Source organism: Poecilia reticulata, linkage group LG14, assembly GCF_000633615.1.
Source record: "Poecilia reticulata strain Guanapo linkage group LG14, Guppy_female_1.0+MT, whole genome shotgun sequence".
NCBI classification, from domain to species: Eukaryota; Metazoa; Chordata; class Actinopteri; order Cyprinodontiformes; family Poeciliidae; genus Poecilia; species Poecilia reticulata.
Genome location: NC_024344.1, coordinates 11,103,081 through 11,116,605, shown reverse-complemented (window position 1 = coordinate 11,116,605; position 13,525 = coordinate 11,103,081). Strand labels below are relative to the sequence as shown.

Below are 13,525 nucleotides of genomic sequence, written 5' to 3'. Positions count from 1 at the left end.
CATTTTAAACAGTTACCCATATAAAACCTTTGCACCACGATTTGACCACTAGCATACATTTTGTTTTAAATAAGTTTGCATTTTTGATTTCAATATTTATCACATTTAACCACTAACCAATTACTTAAAAACCTTTAAATATTTTTTCTTTAGATTCAGTACTTAACATTTGAGCCCCATTTCTTACCAGCGTTTACTTTAAAATCAAATATTCAGACTCAACATTTACACAATTAGACACCAAGACTGAGCGTAATCATCCCACTTCAGATTCCCTTCAAGCATTTAAATTAATAAAATGGAATTAAAAGATGTTCATAGGGTAAAGAACAGAAAACACAACGTGAAATACCAATGTTTTATTTGCAAAAGGATACCAGTTAATACATTGAATGAAGCACTGAAACAAGCCACGGTAACATTGCAAAATACCACTAAAAACAACAGTGTCAATTTTAGAGAGAGAGAAAGAAAGTAATTTGATCCGAAAGGCATACATTATGAAAGAAGAGGAAAGAAGTGTATTTACACCATGGCAAAGTGTCCTGTATCTCTACAAAACAAAGTGTGATAGGAGGCCTCTTCGTTTAAGACATTTAAAAAAATKTATTACAAATAGCTGCTAAAGAACAAGCCTTCTTGCGTTCCATTTATTGTTTTTATCAAAAGACATTTATCTAGAAAAGAAAAAAGAAAGGCACCACTGATGGTGATAAATCACACCAGTCATCTTCAATGGTGGCAGCCGCTTCATTCAAGACAAACATTTTCTGCTTAAATATGTTGAGATGTAAAAAGTTGTAAGGAAACTAGAACATTAGCGCGTGAGGTTTAACAGAAGCAATAGGAAATTGTTTTTATTCTTTTTGTGTTTTTCCTTTTATTGGTATAAAATAGGAGTCAAAGGGACGCGCCCCCTGCTGCTGATTTTAGTTGTTGTGCTGGCATAACAGCGCTCCCTGCTGGAGAAAGGTGGAGTCACAGCACCAGATTGTGATGGCTTGTGTTCAGCGTTGAGGCTGACGAGAAAAAAACATCGACCAAAGATCATCAAGCAGGCGGACGCAGCGTCACATCTAAAGACAGGACTTCCAGACAGACGATTCATCACAATGGAAAAAAATTAAAAATAAAAAAAAGCTCACTTTAGGCTCCTTTCTAATCACACTTCTTATTTTAATAAAAAGGCAATTTCTACCAAAGAGAATAATGTCAGCAACTGTTGAATCCAAATGCATAGTACTTAATCGAAAAGATGCTACATGTGCAGCATTTTATGACTATTGAGAATGGGTGGTTAATCGTTTTGAGAGGCCGGCCGGTAAAAATCTGTTGTCGTAAATGAATTAGTGGTTCCCTGCTTTTGTGCTTCAGTCATTCGATTCAGAGACGTCTCAGGCTTGATTCCCTGCCAAGTAAAACTCCCATCTCCACCTTAGAGTGGGCGCGCCGTAAGAAGTCGCAACGACAGAAAGAGAAATATGGAGATACAAAATTGCACACAGAAGCGTGGAAAAACTTGTTCGGAGCAAGTTTAAACTAAGGAAATGAGGAATCCTGCACAGGTACCTTTAATATAAATTAATAAGCTTTATAAAACTTTTAAGCCCACACATGAAATTTAGACAAACATATTTTCACCACCCTCCCACGATCCCTGAACTATGCCGAGCCATGCAAAAAGAGGAGAAATCCCACTACTGCCTTAGCGCCGTAATGCAACGGCCTGCCTTAGATGAAGAGGATTTATTATTTCAATGAGACATGCATCAGCTCCATGTGTGCTCACTACCATCAAAACGTTACATCTCCTCCCGTTTTGTTTGTTCTTGGTCAAAACAACACTTTGGCTTTGAGATTTATTCCCCCCACCCCACCGGTTTTGGTGCCGGTCGAAAGCGGTTCTGATGCTTAAACCTTTCTGCATTCTGACACGCAGCAACCACAAAATTTAAATTTTCTTTCTTTTGGGCCAAGACAAAGTCGCACCGCATATTTGTGAAGGGAAAGGAAACTATAAACCGCAAGTTTCAAGCTGATATTTAACATTTTTACAAACTTAAAAGTGCAGCGTGAACGTGTATACAGAAACGTACAGTGATGCTACTAATTAAAYGGTGCAACCAGGTGCTTCCAAGTGTGATCCAATTAGTAACTAGAGTCTAACCATGAGTAATTGAATCTTTTTTAACCCAGCTGGTCTGTGAAGGCACCACCACCATCAAACAAGGTAGCAGCAGCATCAGGCTGTGGGAATGGAYGGACTTAATGGAGAGGAAAGAAAACCTGTCATTGGTTCCAAAAGACGTATTATTCAAGTTTGTGGCTGCAACATGACAAAAACTGGAAAAAGTCTAAGTGTTGTTGATATTTCTGCCGGACACCATTTATTGTTAAAACTCACCACAAGTTGCGGTCGAACCAAAAAGGAGGTGATAAAGTGGCTTAAAGGGGAATTAATCAGCTCAGGATATAAAAGCTGCATTCTGGGCCTACTTGATTTTGCTTTGGTTGTTTTTATGTACCATTAGGTCCTTCAAAAAAAAACAAAACAAAGAAATCAGCTTTTTAAACTTAAAAGTTTCATACAATATCATGCACTGCATCTTGTGAAAAACACGGAGGGTACGAACCACTTATAGCCTACCGTCTAAAGGTCAAAGCAGATGAAGCATGAACATTTAGAGAAATAGGAGACGACGCCTTTACATCTTCCCGTTCGGTCCGACTGGGCAAAATTCATGCCAATAAATTTCTATTGCACACTGTGTGAAGCCTCAGTGCTTACAGTTTTCTGAAATTATACTTTATTTACTTTAAAACATTTCTGACGGATAATCCCTCTAATCCCAACAACCCAAACCATCACCGCTTGATTTCTTTCGTCTACTTTGACCCCGTGACCCTGTGACATGTCAAGTGAAGGTTGAACATTGTAGTGACAAAATGGAAGCACAGCAACAGACACTGAGCAGAGAGGTTATGGTGGACGGATGGCTGTACACAGTATTTACACAGCAGGTTTAGAAATACCCTCATCAACAGACCCTCCTCCTCAGACTAGGAACCAGTAACATTCACACCTTCAACGGTTGGACGGAGGGACAGGAGGACAGTCACAAAAATGTAAAGTGAATAAAAAAAAAAGTTGTTCAACGTGTGGCTGAAAATTCCCCCATTTGCTGCTTGAGTGGAAATTTAAAAGTGTACCCCGGGTGGACATGTCTAAAATTACTTATTCTGATGAAAATCCATAAACAGCGATCAAGTGGTTATCGTGTCTGAACATTAGTGAGCTGACGAGACTGAGTTTAACAACCGATTGTTATTCTCAAGCAGCAAATGGTGTCAAAGGCCCAAAAGAGAGAGAGAGAGAGACAAAGAGCGGTTCTCTTCGACTGGTGGCACTGTGAGTGAAGGTGGAAAGCAGCAGACGTGTCAAACTTCTGTGTTTCAGGCCAAAACGAAGGCTGGCTGCAGGAAGGAAGTTACATCGATTCTCCCAGAGAGTCCTCATCTTCCAGAGATAAGGGCAGGTAGAGATCCTGGAAGCAGAGCGCAGCGTGGTTACCCGTGAGCTCGCCGTCGAGACGTCGGCAAATAAAAATATGGAGCTGCTTTAAAAAGAAATAAAGTCTCACATTTTGTCAGAAATCACAAACTTAAATGTCATTTCACCATTAAAAATGTGTAACTTGCCTTTCCTCTTCACATAAATGCACTACTCTGTGTTGGCCTTTCATATAAAGTCTGACTGAAACGTGAACATTGGAAAGGTTTCGTTACCTTCTGCTTGTTGTTCAGGCCTGGACTGGTGGGGGTGGAGGTGGGGGAATGTTTGGATATCGGGGTGGAGATTTGGCTGCTGGAGCCGGTCCCGTTGGCTGAGGGATCCGACGGAGCAGACAGAAAGAAAAGACAGGGAGGAGGGAAAAAGAGAGTACTGTGGATTAGATAGCGTGCAAGACCAATCCAAACCGCTTTCTTTCCCCTTGCTCTCCATAAAAGTCAGCGCTGAACGATAGACTCCCCTGGCTCTCGTCTAAAGGCCCGCCGGGAGCCTGATGAGTCTGCCGCTTTAGTTTGGCGACATTTTATTCTCGCAGTCTGTGTCCTGAATCGTTGCTAGGAACCTCTGTTTAGATCCGAGAGTGGTGTGAGGTGATGTAGCTGTGTGTTGTAAGTGCCTTAAAAGAGTTTTGTCTATAAGAGATGAAAAGGCCGAAGCAGATGGCCAGCTTGAGTCTGAGCCACGGAGTTGAAAACAAACAGTGGATAAAGCTCCTCTTTCCCCCCCCACCCGCCCTTGTTGGCTTCGTTTAAACGCTCGGCTACATGGAGAGTAAGCAAGTAAAAAGTTAAACTCGCTCCAAAAGCCCTTCTACCTCGGAAAACCTAAAAATTGGTTTGCGAGAGACGGGCAGCTCTCCCACAGCGATGGGACAAAAAGCCAAGAGAGACCAGACAGTCGCCTGCAGAGGAGACACAGTAATGTTTTCTCCACAAAGGCAAATAAAGTTTGACTTTACATTTTAATATTTATAAGGCTCACAGAACTTTGAAAAAGAGAGGTTTCACAGCCATTCTATGACAAATCACTAATGTTAGACTTAAAACGTGTTACAAAACCAGTCTGAGGCGTGTTTGGGATCATTTTTCTGTCGTTTTCGATCTAAATTTTTACCCTCAGACGGCAGGAAATGGTTCAAGAACAACCAAGGAATCAGTGAGGCTGGAGCTGATCTACCTTCACAATCAGCTGAGATTTGAAGCTGTCCAAATCTACACAAATTATCCATGTGTGAAGGTTTTACAGTCATTAAAAACAGAGAATGACGAGGAGAATCTCTGGAGTGGTCAAACATTGAGGGGTTTTTTTTTTGGTTGTAAATATATTCCATAAAATAGTTGGGATGATAAAGGATGACAACCTTCAAATCCATAACTTTGAACCAAATGTTGTTGGCTCTAGGACAGGGATTGGGTCTTCCAACAGGACTGTGAAGTTAAACATGAAACTGGTTTAAGAACGGGTAAAGGAGGCAATCCATATCAGAGTCAAAAACAAAAACCTAAAAAAAAGACAATTAAAATGAGCTCCTCCAGTTTTTAAGATAATTTCTGAACATTTAGCAAAAATATTCCTTCAACTTTCTTAAAGTTATTCCAAAAATACAAAATCTGTGCCAAATTGTTAGTTGGTGAAAAAAGTATATATGAATCAGGTAAATTTTGAATCACTGTTTCAACATAATTAAAAAACATACATTCAGTTCCGACCACTGCTGTACTTTTTATTTATTTATCCCAACAGAGAGATGTTGATATCTTCAGACAGATGCACAATCCTGTTTTATCAAGGCCCTTTTTCACAATAAATGCTAATAAACAATTAATAAGCAAGTCGCCCTGGGTTTCAGTGGACATCATTAAATATTAACCTGTCTGTCCAACAAACAGCCGACAGCTGTTCATGTTGTCTTTGTTTACTTTTCTTGATTTATTCATGCTTTTTCCTCTCTTATTCAATAAAGCATGTTGAACACAATTATACTAAATCCTAGATTATTACTTATAAGCAAAGACTGGATTTAAACTGGGCTTTTTTTTTTTAATCCAGTCCTGCGATCTAAGATAAAGGAGCAGATTTTTTTGATCCTGTAGTTTAATCCATCCGTCGAGCCTGATTCCCTTCCTGCAGATAAAGGAGGACTTATCTTCAAGCACAACAAATGCATTAAAACCCAATCATCTCGGATATTTGCTCATTGGATGCAAGCCACCTTTCCCTCATACATTATTGATCTGACATGCTCGCCACGCCTCTTGGAATAAGGTCAGAGGTCAGTTAAATCCCTCTGCTGTCACATGTAGTTATGTTAGTTCATTTACAACACCGCAGGCTGCCTCGTTGTTTTTCTGCCGATCTTCGACTGCGCTCATTGCGGGGCGCGGTCAGGAAAGGCGACGTCGGCGTCGGGTGGCGGTTACTCACTGGAGTCAGCAGGAGATTTGCAGCGCTTGATCGGACCAGGACTCTTTACCGAACCGCGCTGGGCCTTGGCCGCCGCCCCCTTCATCAGCCGGCATTCTGTGGGACAGATGAAAAGGAAAATCAAAACTAATAAAAACCGAATGACTGAGGCTGAAGATTAATCAGGGTGTCGGATCGTAGCGTCGTTCCTCAGATCTGTAAAAAAACAGAATACATTCCAGGATTTTATTTTTATTATTTTTTTACATTTTGGTATTCTGGGTCAGTGTAATAATCAGAGCAGACAGGCTGCAGACATCACTGCTCCTCCCTCAGAGCATCTTCCATTCCGTTTATACTGTCAGTCTCTCTCTTCTCCTCCTTCCCTCCCCCTCCTCTGCGCTCCTTCCCTCCTCTGATGCTAATTATACGTTCTGTCCTCCCTCCATCTCCTGGGATCGCACCATATCCGTCTTCTTTCTCTTCACCTTCACACGCTGCTGGATACAGACGTAAAAACTGGTGCGCTATTGTTTGGCAAGTGTGTCACCAGCGCTCCTTTGACAGTACTTCAGACTGGCAGTCTGTCTCCCAAAATAGCCCAGAGTCAGATCACATTCCTGGTTCTGCGAATGCTGCAGCTGCATAAACAGCTCCACCAGAAATTATTCGCACCGCCTCACTTTTTACACTTTTGTGTTACAAAATTACTCAAATAGATTTTAAATCTGGTCATAGAAAAACACCCCCACAGCATGGCACTGCCACCACTATGCTTCACAGTAATGATGGCGTTTGGCGTTAAGGTCACAAAGATGTATTTTGGCATCATTGTTCAGGTTTGCTTGAAAACTATTTTGAATTTAAATTTCTGATATTGTATCAAAATATAKTTGAGCTGATTAAATTTGAACCTTGACCTCTCAGATCACTGGACCAGAACTGAACAAGTGGAGGTAAAATTCAGTTTCTGCTCATCAACTCACCAAAAACTACATGAGAATCTGAAATATGCAAAAACTGATGGTTCTAAACATGTTTGTTAAGAGCAACTTTTAATCAAAGACTGATCACTGATCACGAAGATTAGATTTGAAGAAAATTACATTTGAAATTACGGCTGCATTTTAATGGTAATGTTTCCTTTACACAAAGCGTTTGATAGTGACGAAAACTGCTTGATCTTTTTCAGAGCAGAGAATTTTTGGTTTCTGCACCAATGCAGAGTGGAGTGCTTCGTTTCATTCTAAATTATATGCAATCAGCTGATCGTTTCCTTTAGGCGTTTCAAAAACACAAAGGATGATGAGATTCACCAGAGTTCAATTGTGAACAACAACTGGACACACATCTGCCTGTTGTTGTAGCACTTTTGATTTACAGTCGGAAATGTAAATCAAACGAAGATGGAAACATGTTTTCAGTCATGAGCTAATCTGCATGGATTTTCCTTTTGTAAGAATCTACTTTTAATTAGCTTGTGACATACAAAAGTGAACGGGGTGCAAATACGTTCTGCTCCACCCCACTAAATGTGAAGTGTGGGTTTATTTTTGACATCAAAAGGGTCACAAAACAAAAAACCAAATCATTCCAGGTTTTCCTCAGACAAGAACCTAGACTCCTTTAATACAGAGAACGTAAGCATTTTCATTTGTCTTCGTGTGGAAGATTTATGATGTCTGCAGACTTAATGTCCATGTGATACAGAGCAGTCAACCCCTCCAACCCCCCCATCCCGGCTGGCTCCTCTGAGGCCGACTCGGTGATGTCGGCATGCTGCAGACCCTCATTCATTTTCTGCAGCATTGGCCTAAGGTTAGAGACTAAATGAAACAATTTAGCTCGGGTCCACGGGGGAGTTTGTAGAACATTAAGGACACAGATCATTACTGGAATCTCCGTGGCAAAGCGAAGGGACGGAGGAAAACATAATAAGAAGTCAGCTCTGCAGCACCGCTGTGTTCGGAGGAAGAGACCGCACGTTTCCAGGAGAGGAGTTTATGTAGAACAGGGACTTTAAAAATAGGTCTTTCAGGTCTGCAGGGAGGAGAGACACTCAGCAAGACTACTGGCTTTACCTTTTCCTCTCTTCGACTTCACAGCGGTATCAGCACCGACAGATCAGCTGGCCTACACCCGTCACTGGACAGATTAATGGCTCTCTGACTTCTGCCCGCTTCCCTCCGAGCTGCTCGCTGCTGATAAAGCTCTGCTTCAGCTCCATCTTTCTCTGCCTCTTTGTCAGTATCCCTCATTTTTCGCTCACCTAGCTTTGAATATTAGCGACCACGCTGACCAAGGCATTAGCTTATAAATCTCACTGAGCTGACCGATATACTTCTAAGCGTGTTTGATACCTTCCCCAACTCAATTTACTGCATCGATTGTTGTTTAGTTCATGCCAACGCTGAATTTATTTCTGTTGGGAGAGAAAAAGATTGATGCAACCATCTCAGCCTGGACTACACTGCCAAAGATATCCAATCAATCACCGAAATGATTGAATTCAGATTTTCGGATAATGCATCCAAGCCATAGACGGGCAGAAAATGGTTTGCTAACGGGAGCTCATCAAATTCAGGCCTGGTGATGTGACACGATTAGGCCTGTTGCAATGAGCGATCAATTAATTGCATTAAAAATTAAGAAACTCAATCATCTCCATTTGCATGATTTATCATTTTCTATTTAGCCACCAACAACTGGACGACAAAAGTCTTTAATCTGGTGCGTTGATCTCAACTAGCCCGTTTTTTTTGGAAGGACAATTTTGTTCATTTTATTTCTGCTGTTTTGTTTAATTATCTGGTATATTTAAAATGTCTTTCAGTTCCAGGGTTGAATGTTCATTTGGATTTAAAGTTATTGATGTTTGAGAACGTGTTCTTGCTTTATTATGCAATTATTATTCCTTAAAAACTCTTAAAAACAATAATAGTTTATTGCAATACCTTATGGGACTTGTTATCAAGAATAATAAAATATTTCCGTGAGCATACTCAAACCTGCCTGGAAGAGTTGGAGATTTTTTCAGCCTCAAAGAGTGAGTTAATATTAAACTTTATGGATTATGTCTGTCATGACACACATAATCCATATGTTATGGTGTGTTAAGTGAGTAACTTTGGTAATAAAGTACATTATAAACGACGTCTCTGTTGGACTAAGGCTCACCGTTCTCATCCAGTGAAAAGTCATCCTGTGCGTAGCGAAATTTCTCTGGTCCACATGCAATGAAGACATCGTCATCACCAAAGAAGTCTTGAAGGCAGGTGACCTTTGAAGGGAGAAAACAGTAGTTGAGAAACAAGAAATTAAGAAAATAAATGGAAATTAGGTTTGTTTCCATCTACTGGTTAGAAAAAAGTAGATGGAGCGGGATTAATTTCAGACGTTAATGCTACAAATGGCTTTGATAAACTAGATGCAAAGGGTGCAACTAGCACTGATCACATCTTGGAAAAATGGAGAGTCATCCCCTCCGGGTTGAAAGGTTTAGACTTATAAATTTGTCCAAGTTTTGTGCCTCTAGAACAGAACCGTCAGTGTATGAAAGGGTTTCCTACATCAAATGTATTCAGCAAATGTGTTTCCATCTTCCCTTTACTGCATTAACTCCTTCAGAAAAGCCAAAAACTACGCAAGTGTGTTAAAATCTTTTTTTTTTTTGTGGTTATTTTGAATTTTGCCGTTTCTATCAACCTTTCAAATGCAACACTTCAAAATTCATGTTAAAAAAATGCTGATAGAAATGTGGTTCATGAAGGCTTTGGATAGTTCAAGTGGAATGAAATTGGGAACAAGATACGACATTAGATGGGCGTCTTGGAAACTATCAAAAAGAAAAACAAAATAAAACATTAACAAACCTAAAGGTGCACCACAATACATGTCAATTTCTCACAATACCATAATGATAACCCCAAAAATCTGAGTTTTTATTGGATATATTTTAAGTCAACATCCGTAATGCCTTTTGAAACAATAATCACAAAGCAGACGACTGCATCCATCTGGCTAAATGAACTCCAGCTTCGAGTCAACTCAAATATTCATATTTACGTATTTAATAGAGTTAAAGACATTCCTTCAGCAACTTTTAACAGTGTATGTTCAGGATTACATTTAAATTTGCAAATATTTTCAAACAGAATATGCTGCTAAACTCCAGGTTCATAAATGTGAACTGTAAAACTTTACCTTGAGGGGGGGAAAAAAGCAGAAAAACATTTGGAAAAATTCCTTTGGACGTTTTGGAAAAGATTTTGATAGAAATTTATGAAGCAAAATTAAATGTTTGGTCAAAACATGCAAATTTGTTCTCATTATATAATATCAAGAGCCCATTTCTCTGTTAAAATGAATTGAAATTGAATTGCTGATGATAACAGATGGAGAGCTTGTCTTATTCCTCGGATGATGCTGAAAACTTGATCAGTAGAGCCCTAACAGTAGTATCAATAAAATATTTAAATTTATATGTCCATCATCAACATGTACAATAAATTATCAGTCATAAAATTTAAAATAATTAATACCAAATGTTTGTTTATCCAAGAACATTTAATCACAAATCTTGTTTTTATGAAAAATATATTTTTTCTATTGCAGGATTCAATTATGTCTCAATAAAGTTAAATTGTAAAAATACAAAAAGTGACCATCCATGTGAAAATATTCAAGTAAAAACCTGTGAGCAGAAGCTTCAGCTCTCATTGTATTTCATGCCGTTAGCCGCACTCTGTTCACGTAACAAAACATGAACACACAAAAAAAGGCTTCACCTTTCCTATAATGTTTAAATGCCTCCGCTTCCTTCCCCTGGGTCTATTCAATCAGCAGCTGCTGAAACAATATGGCCTCCTTAGTGGACAGATGTCTGTGGGCCACACCTTCTCCTCCACTCTCCATTATACAGCCTGACATGCCTGTTGGAGCCATTCGATCAAAAAGCTGCTTTATTCTCACTGGAGCATCTCTGTCGATATTCAATACCTGTTGAAATACCAACTTACGAGATAAAGACATATCGAGCAGCGATAATGTAACTGAATCACGGCTACGTGTCTGAGTGGATGCCAGGCCCAGTCGAGATGGTTTCCCTTTGTGATGCGGACCTAAACTATGAGCGACAGATAATTTGAGAGCACTCCACCCCACCAGCTGCCATGTTGAATCTCAGTCCTGCTAGACGAGCTAAAAGTGTGTGGTGGCGGTGGTGACTTGTTGGCGTGGCATTTAACAGCTGTACAAAAAAAAAAAAAAACTCCTCACCCCCACAAAACTCCCCGGATACAGATCCACGCTGGAAGACCGAGACGCTGCTTTGACTCCAGGGATCAAACACTAATTGGGTTTTCTGCCAACCCCAAATCAGAGGCAACACATTAGTGTTATCCAGTGATTTCAGTGTAAGGAGATTAGATACAGGTTACCAGCGATGGGGTTAGCATCCTGTGGCAACAGAAACACCTGGTCGTCCTAAAATGGAGGCATGAAGAAGAGCTCACCCCCTCCCAGGGGCGAAGGGGAGGAGAAGAAAACGGGCCGGAGGGCAGACAGCAGCTCGTTTTAATAGCTTTAACAATAGAGCTGATTAAAAGGATCAAGATCTAATCCAAACATGCACCGTCTTCATTGACTAAATCTCCACTCAAACGCAGGATTCTGGAACAGACCAACATAAAGAGTTTAAGTTGTTCACCAATCCGTTTAATCTTCAGCATAAACATCCCGCCTTGCATTTGGTTCATACGTTGGAACCAAAACCCAGGAACCAACCTTCAGACGTCTTAGCAGGAGGTTTGTAAGAAATAAAGTTTGTAGAAACCAATTGTGCAAATAATTTCCATTGCAACACCAGCACTGTGTTGTTCATAAACCAACTTTCCAAACTGTAATTGCAGCTTCAAAATGAGTTTTTGTTCAATGTTTGAAACGTTGCAGAAAGGAACCTCAATGCCTGCAGGTTTACAAGTGACCTGCATTATCCTGAAACCAACAGCTCCAACAAAAACAAAGCAGATTAGATTCACAGAGCCTTTCATATCTCAGCGTTTTAGCCAAATACATAAATTAAAGGCTACAAGAAACCATCCAGTCATCCAACCAACCAGTGATCGTTTTCTGCTAATCATATATCACATCTATAGTTTCAGATGCTGTCATACATCCAGTTGAGGGTAAAATATTGTGACTGTAGGTCAGACCGTAGATGAACTCGTATGTTAAAGAGGTTTGATTTTTGGCTCTAGTCATGAATTTTTCAAAGAAACATTTTCCCCCCGTTCACTATTCCAATAAACTTCATGGTAAAGAGAAACTGTGTTTGCTGCTGCAGTTTACAATCTTCAGAGTTTTGTCTACTTGTAATATGATCAAGATATTTTACAACAAGGTGCAGCACTTCTGTAAACTGTCCCACATTAAATCATAGCAGGAGAAATAAATTTTTTACAGTTAATTGTGAGTAAACACTTTATTTGAAGGGGAGCGTAAGACTGACATGAGTCATGAACATAAATAAAGAAGTCTATGAATGTTTATGACTGTTGTCATGAAGTAAATGACTTTTAATGAAAAGTTGACACTTTTAATTGACTTTTATTGCAACTCTGCATTACTAGTCATTATTTACAAAATAACAGTCAGACATTTTTAGACTCCTTCATGTTCATGACAGTGTAATGTTATGTTTATGACAGTCATGTCAGTCTTATGCACACCTCTTCAAATAAAGTGTTACCGTAAATTAAATTAGCAGAAGACATTACTCTAGTCCATGTAACATTCAAGAAATGCAGGTTTTTTTTAACCATAATTTGCAAGTATTGTTAAACCCGTTTTGAACGTGATTTGGAGAAATTGCCAGAATCCAACACGACAGGAAATACTACGTGGAAAATGTTGGTCTAATTTAAGAAGCGTCCGCTCTTAAGATGAATATCATCAACCATATCCACCAATAGGTTACACAGACGATGCACACATTAGTGTCAACATACCCGTTAACCCCACCGGTGTGTTTGTCTGAGGCAGGGGGTTTGGGATTTTTTTTTTTTTTGGCTCTCTCCAGACTCTGGGTGCCCTCCACCCTCCGTCTCACCGAGCCCATCCTTAATCTGAGCCTCACCAGCTGTCAGAACCACATGACCCAATGAAAACCAGCAGCCCCTCCATCAGACGCGCAGCGATCCGCCTACCATTACTGAATTATTCAACCTTTATTCAGCTAAAGGTTGCCGAGATGATGAAACTGATCCTGAGCGAATTGAAGATTCGTTGCCATTTCAAACGACATGCAGGAAAAATAAATGCATTTTTGTTTGTTGCACATGAATAAATGGCATCAATAAGACATCTAATGTGGAAACTAGTTACTTTAATGGCACTTTTGCTTCCAACAGCTGATTAACACTTCAGATCATCCTTTTAGGACGCACACCCAAAACAAAATACCGGGATGATTTTATCTCATCTACAGCCATATCAATTGATCTCCATGCAGCCATTTAACATCTGAGGGATGGACTTCCCCTCTAATGCCCC

At 39.9% G+C, this 13,525-nt stretch overlaps 1 protein-coding gene across 1 annotated transcript in view; it reads right to left on the bottom strand.

Annotated features, from left to right (window-relative positions):
* Positions 1-344: 344 nt before the first annotated feature.
* Positions 345-13,525, bottom strand: part of LOC103475832 (neuronal migration protein doublecortin) — a 28,689-nt gene continuing 15,508 nt past the window's right edge. The window contains exons 4-7 of the mRNA XM_008427745.2: positions 9,152-9,254; positions 5,996-6,091; positions 3,787-3,884; positions 345-3,545 (exon numbers count right to left, since the gene is read on the bottom strand). Coding sequence (XP_008425967.1) covers positions 3,489-3,545; positions 3,787-3,884; positions 5,996-6,091; positions 9,152-9,254 — 354 coding nt within the window. The 3' untranslated portion in view covers positions 345-3,488. The remainder of the gene's footprint in view (positions 3,546-3,786; positions 3,885-5,995; positions 6,092-9,151; positions 9,255-13,525) is intronic.